This window comes from Ischnura elegans, chromosome 4 (assembly GCF_921293095.1).
Source record: "Ischnura elegans chromosome 4, ioIscEleg1.1, whole genome shotgun sequence".
Classification (NCBI taxonomy): domain Eukaryota; kingdom Metazoa; phylum Arthropoda; class Insecta; order Odonata; family Coenagrionidae; genus Ischnura; species Ischnura elegans.
This window is the reverse complement of record NC_060249.1, coordinates 20,795,215-20,820,675: the sequence shown is the minus strand read 5'-3', so window position 1 is coordinate 20,820,675 and position 25,461 is coordinate 20,795,215. Positions and strand designations below refer to the sequence as shown.

The window sequence follows — 25,461 nt, the reverse complement described above, 5'->3', positions numbered from 1 at the left end:
ATAAGATCACGTAAATTGGGTGATTATGAAAAAATACATTTAAAAAAGATGTATATTTGGAGGTATTTCCAGGTTTCAGATTTTCTTGGGATATTAAGGAATGAGGAAACTCCTCACTTTTTGAAAATGTATTTTGCGGAAAATCATTATTTTCGAGTGTGTGTTTGAAATTGCAAAAGCGATAAGTGTAAAAACAAATCATATATTTCTTTCCTGAGATGAACCTATTTTCTCAAATTAAAAACAAAAAAGGTCTAATGTGGTGAACCTGAGAGATCACCTATTTATTACAACGGAGTTCATATCATACCTGATTGATACTTGAGGTGCGTGATAAGTGATAACTGCTCACAATCTTAGAAATATGAGATTTCATCACTCTCAGTATCAAAGGTATCGACGTATGGTATTTGGAGGATATGTCCGACGGCTAACGACATTTGCGCCATAACGAAATGGTAGGGAAGGAATACTGGAGAGCAAACCGGCGCGGCGTAGGCATTACCTTGCTCTTAACCGATTGGAAAGACGCCAAGAGTACCACGGTTTAACGTCCCGTCCGAGGGAAGCAGAGCTGTATTTAAGTGCACTTCACAATGCATCCCTACAGGGATCGGACAGTTCTCTCCGACAACGCCGAGACTAGAACCCGGACCCACCGGGTGGCAGGCCAGCACTTTGGGCACCACACTGACCTCACCCCCGCTGTTGTTGAGTAAAAGGTCTAATACTATTGGTAACAGTCGCATTTAGCAAAGGTTTTGAGCTTAAAGGATCTATTTTTATCTTATTGTACAAAAAAGCCAGCACCATTGTCTCCATATCGACCCGATCCTACTTCTACAAGACTATTTCCCACGAAAGATACTGCTACAAATTTCTTTATTTTTCTACTTTGTCTCATTTTGCATATAAAGAAGACCACTGTACACCAATTCATGCAGAGTCGTAGTGAACATTCAAACTCATCCATTCATCTGTTTTTTACGCAAGCATATATGCCTTTTTGTTATCCCTCTCTGCCAGTGGTTTGAGAGTAAAAGAGAGTGTTGAAAAATTCTCCTCCTCGACCCAAAAAGAGTAGATCTCCCTCCCTTCGCTTTACCTCTGACCCTATTTATTTCTCCCCACCGACTCACTCAAGAAATCGAGTTAACAAGACATTCTACCTCTCCCGGAGGCTCCCCAAGTGTTCCAAGGCCTCGTCTTTCTCCGCTCGGCCGTATTCGCTCGCTGGGTTCGGCGGGCCGTCTTTTCTTCCACCTGAAGCCCTGTGTTCTTCTTCTTCCGCCCAGCGGGCAACGAGGCTCAAAAGGGCGAGCGGTTTCCACCTCACCTCCTGCCAAGCACCAGCGTAACTCCTCGCAACTCCCACGGTACGAAGATATGGCAAGGGCTCCAATGGATCTTTCAATTCCACCAGCAAACTAGACTGAGAGGAGCAGAGTTTAGAGCCACGTAAAACCCAGGGTTTTACATCTTCAAATGTCAAATCATTGGCCTGAACGCATGTACCTCTATTGGACGTCTGCGTACTTATTTCACTGAAGCTTAAAGTAAATTAGCAAAAGAAAACATTTTTTTTCTTTCACTTAAATTTACCAACGAAATGTGCATTAAATAAAAATAACCATTAAATCTCCACTTTCTATCAACGAAGTAGTACAAATGCATCCATTAATTTGATACCTACTACATACGCTATAGAAATTTGAGAAAGATATTAAACAAAATCTAGCGAAGGTTCAGAAAGCCTTTTCGAATAATATAGGCACCAAAACTGATGCCATGTGCATTGGATGAATAAAATTACGCAAACCTCGCAGGCGTGTGAATGCGGCTAGCCCAGTATGACTATATAATGTCCTCATAAAACCTTACAATTTTCAAATAACGTACCTATCATACTGGGGAAATGAAATCATATGCGTCAAAGTGCAAGCACGCGAAAAAAAACTTAAAACGAAATTTTCCATCAATTTCATCGAACTACGCATCAGCCTGCTACTCATTTGGATAGGATTTTACCATCATTGGTGTATGAGTGAACGCAGCCTATACATTGGGAATTGAAACTTATTGTGAAAAAAGTCGTTACAGTGGTGAAGCGGGTACAGTGCTATGCTATGGGTCAGAGGTCATACGGATTAAATCTTGAAAACGGATGATTTCATGCCACACATGCAATGTGCACCAATTTTCAGATCGTAAAACTTAGAACAACAATGCACTGGGTCTTGAGTAAGGCATAATATGCATTTACAACATTTTTTAAATATGCTGATTGTGATTTTCATGGTCATATACACTTTGCATATATCTATGGAAATTCAAAGGGATTACATAGAGGGGATCAGAGTCCGTCCCGTCATATCTTGATTGATGTTGAACTGCGCGCGCTTATGCAGCTCCGCAACTTAGCTATGAGTTTAGAAAGATCCATTTATTCCTATTATTTGCATTGAATAGGAGTGGAAGTCATATTTTATAAATTCGATGCATTATAACACCACGAATTCAAATTTCGGTAAGCAGCCCTAATTTTAGTTCAAATCCTCATGAAAATCGCATTCCTCTACCGTAAACATCACGTGTTGCGACTGATGTAAACATATTTATATGCACAGTTGCTGATAGCAGATCGCCACAACTGACAAGTGAATTTATATCGCAATTTCCTATATTGTACCTACGAATTAATTCATATCATCGTTGGTGCAATGAGGTGCGGCAGGGACGACGTCTGCGAAAAGGTTGAAGTAGGGACCGGGAATTGGTCTAGGAGCATAAGTGGCGGGAAGACTTTAAAGAAGGGAGAGAGAGGTCAAGAGTGAACCCACTTGACCCCCACTTCGTTTCCACACACCGAGCAACCCCATCTTAATTCTTCCCCTTCTCTTATCTTAAACTACCCCACTCTTGTCGTAGCACCTTATCTTGAAAACTTCCAGCTAACTTTAAGGTTAGATCAACGCGATGGAAGTCAACCGTAACTTCTTCCTACCATTATCCACCTCCTTCTACTTTCCGCTCTTCCACCACAAGCACATCTTCTGCGTAATTATTTCCAAGGGGACTACGGAGCGGAGGCTCCACTATATCCCAGAGATTGGTGATACATTTTTTCATTCAGGGTGCTTTTTTATCGGCTCTTATAAATGTCCGCAGCGCTCCCATGAACGCAGATTGATCCATTATTTTCCAATGTTTTGCAGAATAGTCTTCGCAAATCCGAGAGATGGTAATTTTAAGTAACGAAATTGATAGATAACGTCATCATATATATACTTCGAAATGTTCCTCGACGAGGTAAATAACATAAAAATTTTCCACGTTGGGCAGAAGCACAGGACACAAAAAGATACAAAAAAACAACACTCACTGAACTAAATTTTCGGTGGTATACATCCACCTTCCTCAGAGTTAGAGTTAGGTAGGAGACTCAAGTCTCAAGACTCAGAGTCTCCTACCTAACTCTGCGGAGGGTTGATGTATACCACCGAAAAAAATATAAAAAGCGAAGGCTGTCAACCGATGCGGTCGCCATAGTGATATGCCACGTTTGTTGTGTTTCCCTCATGTGTGCGTGTAATACAAACTCGTCAATTTTCAGTAATCTGAGGCTTCCTAGGCATTCAGAAGGTACGTTAAAGTTATTCATTTCCTTAACCAAATGGATAATTTCCGCCTTTTCCAAGAATAAAATGCTAATATTTATGTCTCGTGCAACTAATATTTCTCGCGTTATGTGTTGAAAAGGGACTTAAGTAGTGTCGTGAGAGAAAATAATGAGTTGCACACATATTTACCATATTATAATAAATAATAATAATGTCCTTTACTTTCGTGGGCACTAAGGTCCATGAGAAAATAAATGAGCAGCTTTTTAAATTTTCAGCATTGGTGCATAAATAGAAAATAAATAAATAAATAGAATTTTAGACTAACGCATCCTGTGCAGATCGCCAACAGCATGAAAACAAGTCAGCAAAGCAATATTTCCAACAAAAGAAAAAATCACACTTTGATATTACAGACTAATTACAAGAATCTAAGGTGATAATTCATTATGGCAATGGTGTCAAACATTTTTTACAGTGACAACAAAAACACTGATTTTGCACAATTCTATACTAATTTAACTATTAGTTCACGTGTGTATAAATAAAAATAACAATAATAATAATAATTAAGCTAAACATGAATATAAACAAGAGGAATTCAGCTTGAAGTTAAGGAGGCATTTTTCAGAAACCCATATGTGCTATGTTTAAATTTATTGATGTTTGTAATGCTTCTTACTTGGGCTGGGAGAGAGTTCCATATTCGTGAGGCAGTTACTATGAACGATTTTTCTTATGTACTTATGTAGATTATTTTAGCCTAATATCTCTCTTTTAACCGAGATAGAACAATATGACCGACCCATGGCTTTACCGGCCAACAGAAGGAGGTATGGATTACACCCTGTCCAGAAGCTCCCATGGTTTCTCTTCCCCTAATTCAGTCTACCTTCCTCATATGCTTGAATAAATGAGGAAAATAGTGGCATGGTCCACTTGCATCCTCTCCGCTATTCCCATGTGGAATGGGATGCTGTAACCAGTAGCAGTACTCCAGCAGCTCGATTCTGTAAATGTGATATGGCCGTCACAAGCGGATTTCGTCAATGTATTCACGGCTTTGACGCTGGAGCGATTCTGAAACTTTTTAGTGACGTCACTCTCACAGCCGCGTCCGTGAAAGTATTCACTCCCAAGAGGGCCCGTGGTAGCAGTGGTAGCTTCGTCGCGGCAATGCGCTCTAATTTTTCATTATGAATTTACGCTGTGATTGATAATTAATAGCACATTATTCATTAATTACGATGGTGGCTATTTTATATTGTCACTTCGCATAAGTAATATGTATTAAAAACAAATAAAAGAAATGCATAAAGTTAAATTTACATTCGCGTCCTATTTAAATTGATTGGCGTTCATTGCGATTGAAGTTGGTGGGAAGTTAAACCTTGCGCTGAGGGTTTGACAATTATCTTATATTTGTGCATCTTCTAGAATGTACAATTAAAATACTGACAACTTAATTTTCATAATAATTTGGAGTAGAACCAACGGTAAAAGTATTGTGCGGTATTGAATGTTAACAGATTTATTTAATATTTATTTCGTAAGTTCAAGCCTTCGATTTGTTTTTATTAACGAGAATGGAGGCTCTTTACATACCTCCGCTACTTTTGCATGAGCATCAATGTCGACGGAGGCAATAGATGCACATACTTCGACGGCAGATACGCGATATCAACATTCCCTTCGAGACGCGAGATTGGCGATGGATCACTGAGTTCACACCACGATTAATTCGTAGACGTTTAGATGGCTTGCCGGGGCATACTTTAGTACGTTAAGATAAACATTGATCATCTATTCCATCTCTTCCATGCATTATTTCTGCCGTTCAGTAACACGACCAACATGATTCGTTTTTCTGTTGACATAATAGAAATACTAAGACATGTAAACATCTCGTCCTCTAGCAGAAACTGTTAATAATCTACTCGTATTCGCGCCAGAAACATTTTCATCAGTATAAATCGTGAATAGTGGCATGTGCTTGCACAATCAGACATATATGTATACGCACCACAGCGCATTTAAAATTATGTACTGAAATGATGAGAACAGCTCAAACACATACGAGAGTGAACCATTATTAAATAATAAAATAACACTTGTTCTCATTCCGCGTAAGCATTAGCTCCATATCATGAGGAAATTAGAGCTAATTGTGCAATTACGAGCCCGCTACGTGATAACTGACTTCGATACGCAGCACTTGACAACATATAAAAGAGGTAATATACAGTTTATAGCTATTAACTAATTAAGCAACCGTAACTTATCATTAATAGGCACTTTTAAAAGAAAAGACCTCACTCAAAATTGAGTAAAGAAGTATTATTTACTTTGGGAGTGAATATTCCACGGCAATGTATATGTTTCTCTATGGTAACTGAAGTTGCAGTTGGCCGCTGAAGTAAGTTTGTGTCGGAGATTCTGATTCGTTCCTCGCGTCCGCACAGCTACCAACATAAGAAACTGAAGTGATCGTTCGCAATCCGTCAAACATCTCACGACACAGGCTTACAGGATCGCTTGAACGTCTTTCACGGTGAGAGGCGTGAGAACTCCACTGTGGTTCGAACCACGCGAAGCACAGGTATGACATTTACAGAATCGAGCTGCAGGTATCCATGGTGAACGGCGCAGTGAGGGATTGATATCTACACATCTACGCCATTAAGGTCCCCCATGTGCAGGATGCTATCTCAAATGCAGCGGCTGCTACGCTCCGATTCAGAGAGCCAAAAAGCCATGCATTTATAAGCGTTCCAGCAAATTGGAGTGTGTCTGATCGGAGGTAACTTATTCCGAAGTTGACTTATCACTACCTACCAACAAATGCCCAATTTCTAAGTTTTTCATTTTGAAACTATCGTAGCGAAATTACTTCTTTAGAATCATTATGTACAACAATAGTAGAATTCTATACTTAAAATTATATTTGAGTTGTGCGCATAATTGGGAGAAAAGTGTGTAAGGACAATAAGTTGGGTATTTTGTAGTGGCTTTTATGTAAAGGTACGTGTGCGAAGTTGAAAGGGCAATGGTAAATAATAGTAGTAGTTAAGAAACTTAAAAAAGTTAAGGACCCAGAAATTTAAAAAAAGTTAAGGATGCTCCAAAATCTATTTATGCATTATGGCCTAGAATTTCTAAGATGTAACTGAAAACTTAGAGATTTTAAAATATTATATTGTTTCCCCATCAATAACGTCGTTACCTTGGAAAATGAACTTGTTGCGATAAATGAAGTGAGGAATAACAAGCATGAAATTAAAGCAAAGGTTTTACTTCCCAAGATATCGCGAACTCTGCTAGCTCTTAGTGAACTTTTTGCGAACAGTTTACCGATACGCAAAATAGATGATTACCCACATAACTTTTACGAATAGTTATCCGAAGGCAGTGAAGATTTCTCACCCACTGAAAACATATGATAAACTAATGCAAGCCTGGGATTTTTCCCGGTGAACAATAGCAGTGAAGATATCTCGGGTATCACACTGGGTTGTATTCTCCATGTCTCTTACCAACGTTTAGATGAGCGACTCGTCCACCGTCCTCAGAGTTTCAGGAATCCAAATTTCCACATTGGAATCCTGAATCCCTGAGGACGATAGGCGAGTCGATCATTGAAACGTGGGAAGCAGACATGGAGGACCCTACCGGGTGTGATATCCGGGATGTCTTCACTGGTATTGTTCACCGGAAAAATCTCAGCCTTACATTAGTTTATCATAGGTTTTCAGTGGGTGCTGCAATTTATAACTCACACCAAGGCTGCATACAATGAATTTGGATCGACTAAATTAATGCGATGAGATTAATGTTACGGACTACAAGTTTTAAGGCTACTCCGTGAAAAGTAGGTATTCATACCTGCACAAACATGTACTTACTTATTTTTCATGCTGGTAAACACTTTTTCACGGTCTATCCCTCAACAATATGTCTCACAATCGCTAATACGATCGATGCACCCAGACACGATAAACAAGCTAAGAATAAAAAAAAGTAAGTAAACATTGTCTTACACAGTCGAGCATAGTCGACTGGATACATATACACTTGAGAGTATAATATGCTGTTTATAATCGTTTATGGTCACAATAGGAATGACTCCATAAAAAAATAAGCATCAATCTCCAGTGCAAGAGAAAGTTCCTCTTTGGATGGCATGGCAAAAAGCGTTACAGACCGTCTTATCCACCGAATTGCTCATTCTCCATTGGACATGGATGCATGGTAAAATAAGAAGGCACTCCGTGACTCAACACAGCGGGAAGTCTTTCGACCGAAGGTGGATCAGACTTGCTTCCGTCGTATCCCTCGGATATAGTGGAGAAAATTACGTTACGCTCCCCCGGCAGAGAAAATAAAAATGCATGAGAAGAAAAGAAATACCAGAAAAGTCCTCCCTCTTTCTTCCGAGACCTCACCGATACCTCTCTCTCTCTCCAGAATAAAATGGTGCAATCCACTTGGATATTCAGGCAACACGACTTCCCCTCGCTGCACCACGCAGTAGTGGTGTAAGAATGGACGCAGCGATTGGAGTGATACACGTCTTCCGGTATCTAGGTCTCAATTCTGAGCAGCCATGCTTCAGCTGTCGCTCTACCTTCATCCCCCAAATCTTAAAATCTAAAGGAGATCATTGCCTCGGCGGAAAAGGTCGCTACATGCCGTTTCTACAGCTTGTGATGGGCACCAGCGTAATTATTGCTATCAGAAGATATATTCATAGGAATGGATGTATCTGCGCATTCACTACGAGACGTTATTTATAACTCTACTAGCGAAAAACGTGTTTATTCTTTATATTTTTTTATTTTAAATACCTACGATTTTATGCCGTATTAAATCCCAAAAAAGACACCACATAATATTGAACTAATGTCTTTACATGAAAAAAGTGTATCATTGCATCTATAAATTACTATGTTACACAGAATGAGACATGAGAGCAAATGCTTTCAATTTCAATATGGCGTAATTTTTTCATCAGGGGAATAGTGACAGTAGCAAGATATGCCGAGAAAGAAAATCAACAAGCAATATATGTGAGTGAGTGTTCTCAGGTCTCTCTGTTCTGTAAGTCAAGCTATTTTTACGTGTGGTACGTTATAGCATACTCTTTAAGGTGTCGTTACGCTTTAACTCTCACGAGTTAATGTATGCATACATGAACGCGAGAATGAACGAAAAAATGCACCGTTAAATCACACAGCCTGTACAAATTCATGAACAGAAAAAAACCACTACCTACCAAGTTCGACCTCGACGATCTAGCCGTCGACGCACCCAAGATCACAATACCACCACTACCAAGTTCGACGTAGTCTTGCCAATTTGGAAAAGCAAACATCAGAAACACTCTAATTTGAATATGATTCGTGTAAGTTCCGTTCTAGTACACCAAAATCGTTCATTTAGACACGTAACTACTCATACGTGTTAATATATCTTGTTATCAGGTCAATCTATGCATGAACGCGCGTTTTAAAAGTGCATAGCGTAAAGTCAATAATTCCATAAGCGCATTTGCAAATGTATGAACCCAGAGTGATAAAAGTTAGCCCCTGCACTAATTATAAAACACCAACGAGAAAAACATGCAGCTGGAAGAAATGCAATTTCCTCCCCCGCGTCAAACAGACTTTAGAGAACCCCATTGATGGAAGAGAATTCAGCTTTTCTACTCTATCAGGATTTTAGTGCACTGCGAGAATTTTGAGAAGTGAAGATTGTAAGTTTAATCCTATAAAGCGGTAGAAATTTCGAAAGTATGTCAAATGATGGGGAATAGTACAGCAATGTATACCCGTCGATGATAAGCGCCCTCAGGCAATCAATGTCTCGAGTTTTCATGATGTCCCCTTCCAGTTCTGAGCACAGAAACGTCACTGCAATAGCTCAATAAAAATAATTATTGGGGGAGAAAAACTATAATCAGGAGCAAAGTATGCAATCCGAGAACGGTAAAAATTCAATTTTTTGCTTAGAAACCGGTGTATCGTGCAAGGATGTTGGCGGCTATGGCATCCAATTCCAGCGAGTTTCACGTCACTACATTTATGTTATATTTTTTTCTGCTTCTCTATGCGAAACAAACCCAGAGCATATTTACTATGTGAGTCTTGAACTTTCATTTAGGCACTCGACCTTTGAAATGAGCAGATGGCCGTGACACAAATAAGATAGAGATCCGCTGCATCACAGAATTCTATTCTTTCGACGATATTCCGAACTGAAGCCTTGCTTCAAAAGCCGTTTGAAGCGATAGCTTACGGCGCATGACATCACTATTCTTTTCACCACGGTAGGAGTGGAACTTTATTTGATCTTCCTTTTGCACAAAGCCTTTTTCATTAAAAAAGTCTTGCAAGAGTCGGCACAATGACGTGATTGCGATTCCTTTTGATTTTGCATTATGCAGCAGCTGTTTTGGTATTCAGCCACTCTTTGATGATTTCAGTAATTATAATAATTATGAGTAATAACTGGATGTGGCATATAAAGTGCATGTTTAGGGCAGAAAGATATATTGGTAGGAGATAGAAATGTGCTTTGTCATTGTTTAATTAGCTTGGCCTAAAGCATCGAAAATTTCCTTTTCGCGTACCTAGGTCCAACGAAAATAACAGAATAATATCATTCATGTACAGCTAATGCGAAATACTAGAACACAGTTTCAATTCATATGCTCCTTCTTTTTAAGGCGTTCATTTGGTTAGTCTTTGAGTGACAGTAATTATACGCTTAACTTACTACCTCTAAATAATTTTAGACGCATGACGCTTCAAAACAATTCAAAATGTTAGAAACTTTTATCCTATGGTGTATTTTATTGGAATTGAAAACCATGCTTCCCAAAAAAATAAACCCTATTGCCTAAATTAACTGAAACCAAACAATTGATGTGAACAATTTGCGTAAGTTCATAGCAAATAAATAAGAATCATATTTATTAGGCCAAAACCCATTCTTAAGCCTAAAAATAAAAAATATTTTGCAAGAAGTAAGTACAACAATTCTTACTACCTATCCCTAAAAATATAACACGCCACTGATTTCTTTTTCCTTAAAAATGTATTTTATAAATATACTATGCTCATTTATAGAATAAATCAACAACATGTTGGCCTGATTGAATGTCTCAATTCAGATACTATACTATGATGAAAATGGCTTACTACCGTAGATAACGTGACACAAACAAAATTCACATCTCTTGAAATATCTATAAACGTTCCCCACTGACATCATTGTGCGTCAACAATCCTAAGAATGGCTTGACGCAGCTCAAAATTCCGCTCTCCTATCTGCTAGCCACTTTATATTGACGTATCTTTCTAGTTTACACCCTTATTAAATTGTCCTATGTTGCTCATGCCATAGGACCACTCGTACATACTCTTCTTCTCGTTCACCTGTCTTCCGAATATTGCCTTCATCAGACCATCATGTCTCATCATGATACATATTCCACTTATGGACCAATTCAGGTAATATTATAGGTTCTCACCCTATTAAGTATGACCCTAAAAATCCTTACAATCATAGGAAAGGACTCAGGAATAATTCCACTTGCAACCCACTTTAACATCTATATCAAAGTAAACCCTCAATGCAACCCTTCCATGAATCCGGAAATCTCCTCTCCACTGAAATTTTCATTTCGTTCCCTTCTCCAGTCATGGAATTCGAGTCCCAATCACCGCAGCCGACCCCAACTCAGCCCACGAGCAAATCCACTCCCTCTACGCTGCATAAAAATCCCCTTTTCATGTGTGTTCCCGCTCCAATCTTGCATATTTCACCACAGCCCCTCCTTCCTGATTTTCAACCAATAGTATCTCCCTTCTCTCCTTATTTCCCTCACTATTCTGCCCTCCGTCACTTCAATACAATTCTTCTCCGCTTGCATCCGCTCTCCTATATTTCGCATTCCTCTCCGAACTTGTTCGCATCTCCGTCTCATCTGGTGTTCTTCGTGGTGTAGGCTATAAAATGCAACGGCAACGAGGTGAATTTGTATTGAAAGAGAGTTAGTCATGCTTTGTACACCGTAAAGTTGGGTAAAAAAGACCAGGGGAGGTAAAGTGGACCACTAAAACATTTCTGTTCTTATTCTTTCCTTACAACCAGCGAAGTACTCTGGAATTACTTTAAGACGTCTTCGATCAGGCAATGGATTGCGGTGTGTGAACCATCAAGAGTGGTATCGTGATATGTGATACGTTTAGGTTAAAATTCATGTAAGTATGAAACATCGTATTTAATACCACAGAAGAATATGTGAAAAACTAATGTTTTATCTTGCTATCTAAGGAATATGCCTGCCCATTGCTATGCACATTTCAAATCTTCCTCAGCATATCTGTGATAAATTGATGGTCCGAAGAATCTTATCAGTACACTTTTAAAGTTATGTCGACTCTTTGTTCATGCCGTATGAACTTCAGTTGCTTTCGAATTCACCTGTAAATAGAAATTTTATTTTTTGTACGGTGAAGTGGACCACCATGGCTCGTACCTATGTGAAGAAGACCGGACCATTAATTTATCACAAGTAGGCTGAGGAAGATTTGAAATGTGCATTGCAATAGGTCAAAAGTGGTATAATGCCAACTTAGATAGCTTAAGAGATGTTTGGTGTTCTTTAAATAACAAAATTTTAAATTAATCTGGAGTTTTCTTTTGCAATTCATGCAGTATTTTCCTTCTATGGCAACTCAGTAACAGTTCATTTGCATGCAATACCATAAATTCAGCATTGCCCCTTAACCAGCGTGAATTTTGTCTAAGTAGCCCTAAAACATAATAATGAAGTCCGGACTTAATGCATCTCGCATGCTTTTAATTGCCAGAACTTAAAAAAAGTATGCCTACAGAGTGCGGCTGAATGATTAGAACACGTGTTCACAATTGAATCTCTGTAAGTTTTCAGAAACAGAATTAAATATAGATGCATCCAACGACATAAATTACGCGACATTATCGGCGTTGCTCCTGGAGTCACAGTGGTAGCCAATGTTAAATGGCTTTGCAACGAAAAATAGATCTATAATTACATACGAAATATTCCATTATGTTAACCGTTTTGTTCCCGTGGCCAATATATGTTCTTACATTTTTTAATAAAACAATGAAATTTAGGTGGTGCTTTTAAGGGTTTCGAAATAAAAACTCAAGAGAGAAATATATGCATTTTCACAAAATTAGTGAAAATACATGGTTAACGCATTAATTTCCTTTACAATGGCATATTTTCAGAAGAATTCTAAATGCTAAATATTTAAGCGTTTTTAGAGAATGCCTCATATCGCCACTTTTATTCTAAAAAAGCATATAGGAAAACAGCAATATGCTCGTGCCTATGCCTCGTGTTCACAATGCGTTAAGATTATGTACCATGATTCCAAGGAGTGAAAAGCTATAATTTTATTGGAAAAGTGCTGAAAATGAACGTAAACCTTAATTTCATATAATTTTAAGGAGAACAAGGGACCTTTGCCAGGGGTGGCATGCGCGAGCCATTTGTGAGAAATTTAAGAGAAAAATTCCACTACAAACAATCGCATTTCAGAGAGAATATTTTTGAAATGGTTAGCTGAGCACCGAGTATTTTTTATCTTTCTGGCAGATTAATTATCGTACAAAGTGTAGCAGTATCTCCAATAGGAGCAAAAAAGGCAAGTATAGAAAAAAACAATGGAAACAATGAGGACAAGAATTATATGAATTCCTTGGGGTAGCCTCGTTTTCGACGAATAAATAACTTTTTTCCTGGTTTCCCACTCAAAATACGGGGTTTCCATCCTGAATGTAACGGAGAAAAACATTTTTAAAGGTCAAGCATAGATATTTATGGGAATTATAATTCTGAGTTATTTGATATAATTCATCACATATTAAAGAAGGCGACATATGCGTTTTTTTCAAGAGACAATGAGGCATATTTCAATTAAAAAAATAATTTCAGCATTCAATAGGAGCATGGATGATGGCATAATACTTGCTTGAAACATTGAGTAATTTTACTGGTGTCAAAACTGACCTATAAAGGTTTAGATATTCTATAATTCTGATCAAAGAAATATATTTCATAAAAATGTCTTCTTCAGCAAGTGATAAGTATAGGAGTATCCAGAGAGATTCCGTTAACAGATTTTAATAGCTGATTTTTTTAGTTCCCTTTTCCATAAAAATCTTATTCCTGGGCACGTAATTAATGTAAAACCATACTAATTTTATTTCAATCTCATGGGAAAATTAAGAGCAACAAGTACTTGATCCCGGCGGATAATAGCTATTTGCTTAAAGAGGATGCTAATCTTGAGTTTGACTTCAACCATCATCTCAGACCACATCAGGCTACGTTTACCAAAACATTCCAATTCAGTTTCAACCACAGAAAAGCGAAATTCCGATTGGTACATTAATCCTTCGAATCCTTTAAAAACGTTATTCCTTCAATATTACTGTTGCAGTTGATTTAAAGGTCTCTATCCGATAAAGGAGAGACTTAATAGTAAACAACATATATACTTTTCAAAATGAGCTCTCTTGTGAGTAAATAACTAAAATGATTGACGGCTAGTGCTTTAAAGTAATATTTTTTCACCTGTTTATATTTGCCGCCCATCACTATAAACTCTGTTAAATGTTGAGTGGGCAGGCATTTGATCGACTTGCCTTAGCAACTCGGGCGGAGTAACTTCGAAGGCAGTACTCCAATGACGTTTGTGAAGGCTGGTCGATATAAAATCCAGCTCCCTCTGAAATTTCTACTTACCATTATCGCAAACAGCCCAAAAACGCTCATTATACAAGAGCGATCAGAAAAAAATTTGAGTTACAATTCAATATACATGACCCGGGACAAGTATTTCATACTTCCATATCTAGGTACTTCTTTACGCGGTCTCCCTTAGTGGTGGTAAATAAGGAATCTAATATGCAATCGATTCGCAATCTCCTGTCATCTCCATCAAATCACTTAGTAAATGGCACGCTAGATGATATTATCAATTATATAAATCAATTAGACATATGGCTCTCTATGGAGCACAAAAGGATCCATAGGCAATCGTTGGAACGCCTAAGAACCAATGCTATTTTAGTGTCAGGGCAATCTTTCACAGCAATCCGTAAAATTTTCACTAACTCTGGCTATTCCCCCGTGTTCCCAATGGGAAAAAAAGAATCAATTTTAACCGCCAAAAGACTTTCCTTGGGTCCTTATTGGCCATATTTCACCCTCATAAGAAAGATTCCTTATGAAGAAAAGGGTACAAATGTCCTCGGAAAGGATTTTCGCGGTGACAGCTTTTCCAAAAATAGGAAGGCGTCCTGGAGAGGATAGGGGTCGCGGGAGGGAGGTTTTAAAAGCAAGGAGACGCAGAGGGAAAAGATGGAATTTCTTGTGATTCAACCATTCAAAAGGGCTAAAGTGTTTTCCAGCAATATTTCAAAGGAGGAAACTGCTCTCTCTTACGAGCTTACAACGAGCCGAAAACATTTTCATTTCAGAGGCCATCCTTGAAACCTATTTCATTCTCCACTGCCTCCCCCTGCCACTTACTCAAGGTGGTACACCCCAGCGGGAATTAAGGGCGGGAACTTTATGGATGCAATCACCCACAGTTTTATGTCAAGAATAAATAAAATGGTGGGAAGGAGACTTCTATTCCGCGAAGAGAGAGCACCACAACGAGATATTGAGGGTGGAGGGAGGGTGTAGGGTGCAAATAATGGGAGGGATGGGGGGCAGACGGCGGATAGAGAGAGGGAGACACGGGGTTGGTCCCCGGGAGGAATGGAGATACGGAAAAGGAGCGCGTGGCTGGTGAGGAAAGTACGAAAGAGCCAAGGAAGGCATGGGGGAAGAAATAGCGAGGTTAGGCAACGAGAAGCGAAATTAAGACCTTTCCACTGAGCACATTGTGAAGCTTTAAGTGGCCGCAATGACGCTGCGGTTTCATAAAACTAATCCAGGATGAAAATGATTTTTAAATTACTCTTCAGGAATGAGTTGAATAGAAGGAATAAAGCATCTTCGTTGTAAATGTTTTATAATTAAGATAGTGAAAATTATAAGTGAGTATCTCTTTTAAACAGTGCTCAGACAGCAAGAAACTAAAAGCCGTAGTAATTTTTAACACAAATTTATTCGCTCGACAGGTTTCAAGCGAATAAATTAGAGTGGATAATTGCTACAGTTCTTTGTTTTTCATTAATATAATTTGCACGCAGTGAATTAACCGAAAATTGATATAAGTTTTAGACATTTAAAGTTTACTTGACAACTAAGGCGCATATACTTGTCCTGAAAAATCAAACCGAATATTCACTCACACCGTGATGATTGTGATGCGGGTCTCAAAAATTCTAATCCAAGCAGTATTCTAAAAAATTCAAAATTCAGCTTTCTATGAGAATGTGCTATCCGAGACAATTTAAAAGTATAAGTGTAATCCTGCTGGACGGAGAAAGAGTAAGTTTGTTTCCCGATAAAGTAATATTAAGGGCAGAAAATGAGAAGGGAAATTGAGCTCTGCTGGCGGAGCACGATTTTTAGTATCAATTGGTCTCATTAGGCTGTGTTGGGATTTACCAGCAAAGTAAATACATGGGCTTTTTCTGAAATACTTAATCACGTATATCTTTTTAACCAGAAATCATTCATTAAATGGGGCGCGGGAGAAAAAAATATAATCAAAACAGTTCAATGCAAAATTTTAACGTCAAATTTTAATGAAAATCAAAAATCACCAAATATTGAAGCGAAATATATTGCATACCTGTCACTGGAGTTAGAAGTTGAAAAAAAATTGAAAAAAGAGGAAATTTACGTAGGAAAACAGAGGATATCAATGGCTAAAGCAGAAGAGGGAAGCCATATATTAAGGGACCGAAATTTCATTGGAAACCATATAAAAAGAAACTTATGAAGAAATATTCCAGGTGGGAGACCACTACCACCACCATTTTTTTAAACCAATTTATCGTGAGCATGGCATGTAAGAATATGAAATGTAAATAACAAATCCGATGAAATGAAAAAACACAACCTTGGTAACTTTTCACTGGAAAATTTTGTGTATTCGTATTATTTTGTGAACATTTTGTGTATAATTACCAAGGTTGTGTATTTTCATTTCAACATGGATTTTCACAAAGTAAAAGCCGAATCAATTGAATTCAACAAATCCGATCATTATAAACTGATTAAATATTTTTCTAAACAACAGAAATAATGCTGTTGATGAACATAAATATTAATTTTTAATTTACAAGTTACGAGGAGGAAATATTTTTATTTCGGCAGCTTCCTGTACACCAAAAATGAATCACAAAAATTTTCATTGAAAAATATTTATATATAATCAACCTGTATTTTATCGTAAGAAACTACACAAATATCTCATTAAAAAGTCATTTGGAATCCCAGAAAATGTAATGAGAGCTATAAAAAAAGAAGCAATCTCCAAAAAAATGCTTAAATTCATGCTTACAGCCTATTGTCGGTACTTTCCTTCGTCGTGCTCTTAAGTTTCCGTTCCCTAGCTTTGTCCCTTGTGTTGCTGAATACCTGCTGATTACATCCCCTTCCTTAATCCGAGGACCTCTTTTGCACTCACTTCCCGGATTCCTGAATCCGCCGCTTCCCGTTCCTCCCTATAAAACCCCACCAAGTGGACCGCTGCCTTTCTTATCCCAGCTTCATCGCACCCCTTTGTTTTACGGGCCATTCTCATTCCCAGCCCAGGCAAGCAACACGCAGACAGACGCCCAATCCCAACCCCCGACGAAGCGCGGCTCCTTCGTGCGCTCTCCTCATCCCTCTCCTCACCCCTTCCACACTTTTATTCCTGCACCCTTTCCCCTGTTTCTATTTTTTCCCTTTACTTACCCGGAATTAAACATAACTTCCTCTCTCTTTTTCCCTTTCTCTTTCTCTCTACCCCATTCATCTCATTTTTCCACCCTTCCACTCCCACTCAGCTCTTTCCACCCCTTTCCTGCCCCCAAATTCACCCTCATCCCCGCCATCCTGCGTACAAAGAGCTTCCCAATTTAGATGCAGATTCGCTCATTTGCATACTCCACGGGTGCCCCAAGGAAAAGTGTGCAAAGGTGGGACGCTTAGCTGGAGAGGGCGGAGTGCTGGCTTCTGTTGGGTCCGGGGAAAGGTAGTCTCTCCGAGAGGAAGACTGTGCCCTCTGGGGGAACGGTAGAGGTGCGGCGGTGTTTCATCTACATATATGAGGTACCATACAAGCTACCATTAGGGTGCGTGGCATAGGATGATTCCCCACCAGGCATGCAGCACTCATCCTAGCCTTAATCAGACTCGGACAAACGGACACAGGCCACGCACACTGGACAGCGAGATGCGGTCAGGCCAGGAAATCAGAGGGTGCTAAGGATAAAAAATACTACCATGCAAATAAAACTATTAGTTAAATATAGAAAACGGAAAGTTAGCCGAGTAAGTGATTTTTTCATGAGCAGTGGCATTCCAAGAAATGCATGCAGACAGCTACTATCGACAATTATTTCAAGCAATTAGTCATATTTCAAATATGCTGAGCCCATTTCTCCCAGTACGAGTAAAGTCATCATAGAGCTAAACCATATACGTCTACACAACAATCCAAGAGCCATCTCTAGGGTGCGTGGCAGAAGGTGAGCGATTTTTCCTCAACATGCACTTAGCTGCGTCAAAGTTCCACCGCACTTGCACCCGCAATTATATTCAGTTTGATTTATCGTGGCTCTTGCGCAGAAACCTTTTTTCGATCGGGGCAGTCCTAATTAGTCAGCGACTCCCCCTGAAGGGTTGGTGGTTTGCTCCCTCTTCTTTCTCCTCTGACACCTCGCTCAGTTCGCTTGCTTTTGCTGCCAACCTTACCGCTCTTCCTGTTTCCAATTCCCGTTGAATAGCTGGTCCTCGCCAAACTCCTTTCACTTAAGTGACTCATCCTGGGGAGGCTTATCTTTTCCCAATGGTGTTGATCACCCTGTTGCCCATCCGACATTTCCCCTCTTCTCCCCGGAACTGACTCCATTAGGAGATGGCTGCCTTCCCTGTGTCGCTCTCTATGATATCCATTCCCAATCGTTCAAGTAATCTAAGCCTAGCGCGCAGCCTCCGAGTCTCCAGCGCCTCCCAGCCTAACTCGCTTAACATCTGCGCAACGCTGTCTGTACGCCCATAGCAGTTTTTGGCGAAACGCGCAGCCTTCCTTTGTATTTTACTCAGTTTGTGGATAAAGTCTTTCTGTACCGGACCCCATACGCTCGCTGCATATTCAAGGTGCGGACGGACGAGTGCGAAATAGCACCTTTCTTTCACTTTCTCATCCGAAAATCTTCCCACAATACGCTTGACGAATCCTAATTTCTTCAGGGCCATGCCACAGATATTCCTTATATGTGTTCCCCACGAGAGGTTCGAGGTTATCGTAACAATCTGTCAAAATAAAGACCATTTTTCATTCTGCAGTATAATCTATAGTGGTTTTTTGTTGTTCCTGGGATGAATGAATGTTTTGGCCTCTTTGCTCTCAAATATATCCTCTACATTTCCCTAAAAGTTTTGACAAGGAAAGGAGACCTGGAGGATTGGTCCCAGTCAAGAGGGATTCATTAAAAGGGAGTCGCCGGGAAAAAATTCAGACGAGTGCATTCAAGATTACGGTTAAGATTTGCTGGGTAACCAAGGAAAAAGGGACAGATTAAAGGCGCATGAAGATGCTTACAAAAATGGGGTAACTAAATACATTGGTGCAGCGAGGAGGGGTTTTGGGGGATAAACCTCCCCCCCCCCCCAGAGCTCATAGAAATTTTTAAGTTCAATCCATTTTACTTAATTGGATTGATATTACTAACACAATAGTGTAAGGATTAATAAATTATCCCTTAGAAAGCCGTAAATCTCACCATTTTGAACCATTTATCTTAAAATTCCGCAATATATTGATCTCGCACCTACCGCTTATCCTGATGGGTATTCCATACACCGCGGTATTAGTTGCACCTAAACCCCCCAGACTTAATGCCTAGCTGCGTCCCTGACTAAATAAGCATAAGGCTAATATAAAACATATTCAGTGGAACCAGAAGTAGTGACTTATTCATAACAAATTCATAAGGATTTTAGCCCCTCGAAGTTTAATTTTTAACTTCAGAAAAGACTTTACTACATTAGTAAAACTATAAAGTAGATAATCATCAACCTCTTTTTAATAGATGAATAAATTGTCAACTTGTTTCCTGGAGATTGCGACCAAGGATTGAAAAAAGATCGAATTTCTATCCCTTGAAGGCTGAAATTCGTAATTGAAGGCTGCGTAATTTGTAATTTAAAACTAGGGTTATTGCTACTTAGTAATCGAAAAAATTACCTGAGCAAAATCAATGTGGGAAATAGCAAAATTAAACTCACCGACGACGACCATGTCTCCGTGGTCGGAGACGGTCTGGAAGGACGGGGCCTCGGCGGACACCTCGCAGCGGTAGCGGCCGGTACTCGACAGGTTCACCGAAGACAACACCACCGTGCTCTCCGTCGAGTTGTGGATCTGGAAACAGTATGCATAGAAAAGAAATACGTCACCAAAGAAGCAATAAAAATTTCAATAACCTACGACGTGAAATGTCCTCTGCTTACTCGAATGGCGATAGTAGTTCTTTAACCTCTGGATCAGAATAATTTCCTTTTAAAATTCATGAAATATTCTACCTCGAAATTATAGTGTATTACATTGATTTTTAATCAACGTATTTCAATTAAATTTATGCTGAAGGCTAGAATTTTGCATAATTATAGGCACGCCATTCAATCAATTGATCCTTATCAGACCAATTTTACACCTACACTGTGTGAAAGTACCTTGCATTAGACAATGTATCCCAACATTGTTTACATCAATTAATCGAATATAATGCAATTTTAAAAATATTAGTGAACCAACTGAAAATATTATCTGGTATTAAAATAATGGGCATTAAAATTTAATAAGAATTTTTATTGGATTAAAAGTGAAAAAACTGTATTACCATCTCCCATATTGAAAAAATAAAGAGGAAGGCATTATAAAGAACTGTGATGCATTAAAGAATTTCGGTTTTGTTAGTCTCAAAAATATTCACGCGGAGTACGTTTATCTAATTGATAAAAAGAAAGCAAACACAGAAGATGAAAGAATGTTGCCCTATGAAACAAGGCAAAGATAAATCTGCCTAGCAGTTTGGTTCATCGTTAGTTGTTGCGTTTAATATTACAGAGACGTATATGGAAAGATAGAAAGAATAAGGCCAGTGCATGAATGCAATTACAAAATCACAAAGTTTTGAAATGCTATGCAGATTTTCGTGATCTGTTCCATAGTAAAGCAAAAAATATTTGGGATAAAATCAAACAACATTTAAAGGCCACACACTGACTTCAAATTACAAGAAATAGCTATTTTTCAGCATTTAGGGGCGACGTTGTTGATTAAGTAGACTCGAAAATTTGTTTATCGTTGCCTTAGACTTCATTTGGCGAATTTCCTCATCGGAGAAAGGCAAAATTAGGGTCACGGAACTCACAGTTGAAACACTTTACAATCATATTACGAGTGAAAATTCAATCTAACCAAGTGCAATACCACTATTAAATTGACAGACGTGTGTGTTTCCCCGGAAAATAAACGTTATTTTCATAATTTGAAGCCAAAGCAAGACCTATAAAAACTGTATCATTGAGGTCAATTTCTTTTCTTTTGGATGAGATTGGATCCAAGATCACAAAAAGATTCATAAAAATTTCGATGTTTTTTGGTCGTTTAAACAGTCTTCCGATGCACAGATGGAGGTTAACTCTTGGCTAATCTTACGTTGAGACAATTAGGGGATGGCGGATTCCGCATTGCGGTTCATATAGGCACGTGGGCCTTCCCCGCGCCACTAATCCGCGTCTTCAGAAACAGGCGACAGCACCGCTTTTCCACACACGATTAATCCCTCTCCGGCTGCCTGTTTTGCCTACCATCGACGGCAAAATGAAACGAAAAAAATCTCTGGTCCTATCACGGGATTGTATGGTAATCGGAGATGGCAGTCCATAGGCTGGGATGTATTATAATAAATTCATATTCTAGCATACCATATTGAAAATCATCAAATGTAGGCAAAGGAAAGGAATCAATTCAGAACAAATGCGGTCTACCATCATAAGTTCACCGCTTGAACATATATTTTCAGTTAAGGACCAGTTTAGAAGATGTCAGTGACTGTAGGGGCGGGTAGTTTATTTGCGGATATCATTAATTTTTCTATTATTTCTGTCAGTGAATGTAGTGCCCATGAGGTTCTTTAAAAATTATGATTTGAAATCAAAAATCAATTCACTACTATAAAATTATCAATATAAGGCAATGATTATCAACTGTCACTCATTCATGAGGAATTACGTTTAGACGAATTACATAATAAGGCTTTAGAAGTGGAATATTAACCAGTCTCTTTCATTCATGATGGAACAAATTCACCACACCTCCACCAAAACAACAAAGAACGTAGAAATACATATGCACGTTCTGGAGATTAAATGTATCGCAATACGTCGAAACAGTATTTAAATCAGACACGAATGTGTTTTTGAATGAACCATTATGGGGAAGCATCACTCCTTTCAGACAAGTCGTAGTTTCCCTGCAGCAAGTTGCTCGCTCACATCTAGAGTAAATTGTACCAAATAGATGGTATATCGCGTTCAAGACTTCCAAGTGTAGTATATAACTGTTAGAAACAGTATCTTTATTGAAAACATGGGCATATCATCACAAAACCCTTTATTTAAGATGTCATTTCACTCCCTTTCGACCGATTTTGTTTTTCCTTCATTCTCAACGAAGTACTCATTAACTCGTACGTCATCCTCTTGAAACCTTTCGATTGAAATCATGTCAAAATTTAACGATATCTCAAGCATATACATTTTTATATTTAAAAATAGTAATATAAAATTTTTAAATATGAAATTCACGAAAATTCTACCAAAGGCCCACTTAATATACTCTAAACTTTTTATGAAAATAGCTTAAGTTTTGATGGAGAAACCTCCATAAAGAAAGACGTCACGTCGACGCGGATATTGATGCATCCTGCTTGCAGGTTTACTTTTTAATTATTTTCTCCAGCGTCGTGCCAAGCAACCCAGCATCTCTCGAGCGAGCTATGCCTCACATAAGACTCTAACAGTCAGTGTCACGGTTTTCAGGATATGGAATGGTTTTACACCTCTGTAAAAGGGGGAGAAATCAATGCATTAATTTCCGTCGACAACTTAAGTCGCCAAACCCATCTTGTTTAATATTGCAAATACTTTACAACTAATTTATTTGATTTGTTTCACTGGCATAAAATATATTATAATTTTACTACTGGTGCAATCTGACCTCCACTTCATTTGTCTCTCTTGTATATGTAGTAGGTATTACTGAAGTCCCGCCCGGATTGAATCAAATGGCAAAATGATAAATAAATACCTTAAATCCTCCAAAAACAGCATCATTTCAAAAGGTTGCTCGATTTCTTTTGGTTTGGTTTTCGTGCAAGACAGAACTTTCTCTAACACTCTGTGAGCTAAAATTAGCCTTTACGTAAATATCAGTTATTCCGTGGAAAAGGGCTGGGTAAGTACAGTCTAATTTATAAAAAAGTCAATACTTGAAGACCTTTGTTGTATCTACAGAGCTTTATTGGTGAGTAGATTTCTCCCTTCATTAAACTCGGATAAAGTATTAATAGAGTGATTACTTCTATACGTAAACGTTGTAAATAATAGCACAGCACCACTTTTGAAAAATTTGTAAAGAAATCTTAACCAAGGAGTTATGAAGATTACATGGTTAACATATCATTTTTTTTAATAACGTCGAAAACGGTCTGAAAGCCAATGACCAACAAATTCAACCCTATCTTCTAGCCCTGAAATCTCCCTTACAAGCCTTTAAATACCTTCCTAGAGTTTACTGCCAGTTGTTTTGGAAGGGGATTGAAATGAAAGGGATAAAAATTCCGCTAGATGTAGTGGTGCTGCTGAAAGTCTGGCTGCTGCTGCACTAGAAGTGCTCTCAAGTCGAATTTACCCAGCAATTTTCTCTAGTTGAATTACCGTGGACACTGGACTAACTAGAGGAATTTTATACATATTGAACCCATTATCATGACTCCAAAATATTGTTATCCCTTAATTCGCTCCTTAGCGTGACTCAATCGGTCATTAAACTCGAACACTGTTGGACCACACATCACACTACGCTATTGGCGTGTGAGTTTCGCAATTTCCGAATGGGAGAGCCAGCTCCCTTCCCTCAGCTACCTCACATTGACCGCATTTTCGTTTGGCTTTGTCCGAGTGCCTCATCTGGATTTTTATGTTTCAGTGGGGTAAGGAAAAGATGAAACGAAAGGAATTTACTTCAGAGCAGGCTTTCAGATTTCTGCGAGAAGTTTACTTTTAGTGATGACCTAAAATATATACGAATCCGTGACAATTTCTCTTCTGGTTGCTCAAATTATTAAGTTCGGCAAATTATTCCTCCCATTTAATCATTTGACCTGGAAATATATAGAGATCCGTGGAAGGTATAAAAATTGTTCCATGTTAAAAAATTTCAAGATAGAAAAATTGTGAATTTCTCGGTCGTGTGAACTTGTCATTTCCTTCGTAAAAACAATAACGCTACCTTCATTAACAAAAAATCCCACCGTGATCCTCGTAAGTTCTAAAGGGTGGTCAAATCTTCGTAAAAAGAGTGGCAAAAGAGAAGCTTGGCTACCAAGGTTTCGAACCTTTGGTTTTCAAGGGTGCCCAAGTCAATGCCACACTAGACATAACCGTCTTGTCAACTTGTTGACCTCCACGGGTCATGATTGGGTCAAAAATCTCTTGAGGTTTGTTCCGCACCATCAGAACAACCAGCTTGCCAAACCAAGGGGTTTTTAGTGTGACGTAGTCATTGACGAGTTCCACTGATTTCACTTTTGAACCAGTGAGCCTCAAAAGACTAGACGGGTCAAAGATCACTGAGTATATTGCGGAGTATTCGGACAACTAAGGTGTCAAATCCTACGTTTTGAAAGATGAAAAAGACAACGAATATGTCCTTAGGTCACCATTGGCAATTATTTGACCACCAGGGAAATTGGGGGGCCAAAGGTCACTGTGATATGCATCCAATTATGTAGGTACTCAAATCCAGTCAACCATAAGTTATAATGGGTGCCAAACGCAATGCATAATTACCTAGCTTCAAATTGCCCTCTAGTTGATCTGAAATGGTTACGCGGGTGTCATGAGTCGCTGAAGGTCGAGTAAGATCACAGGGACAACAGACGTGTCTCTAAGGGTTCTCAACTCAAAGGCATGACCCACCAGTCGGCAGCGGAAAGTTTGTGATCAGCAGGAATTTTACAGGGGCAAAGGTCGCCGAGGTGGTTTCGAAAAAAAAGATATCACTATTCATGCATAGAAAAGATGAAGGGGCGATGTATCCAAATCCTTCAAGTGTAACTTAAGTCAGAGAATTTTGTCCATAAGTTTTAAAAATATTAATTGATTTACTTATTCAACATTGCGTCTTTATCTTTCTTCATCCCCTTGCACTCAAAAATCAAACTCGAATCGGGACAAGATGGGCGAGTTTAGTACGCCACTGCTTTAGAAGCATTTTCAAATTCTATTCCATGCCAATTAATGTTGAATATTTATGCCATTTCACTCAAAACATCTCCAGAAAGCAATTATAAAACAGAAATATAATTATTTTCCGAA

General features: G+C 38.8%; 1 protein-coding gene across 1 annotated transcript in view; it reads right to left on the bottom strand.

The window, feature by feature from the left end:
• The window catches only part of LOC124157128, a 225,279-nt gene that overhangs the window by 11,910 nt on the left and 187,908 nt on the right, over positions 1-25,461 (bottom strand). Inside the window, exon 3 of the mRNA XM_046531632.1 lies at positions 20,083-20,218. Coding sequence (XP_046387588.1) covers positions 20,083-20,218 — 136 coding nt within the window. The remainder of the gene's footprint in view (positions 1-20,082; positions 20,219-25,461) is intronic.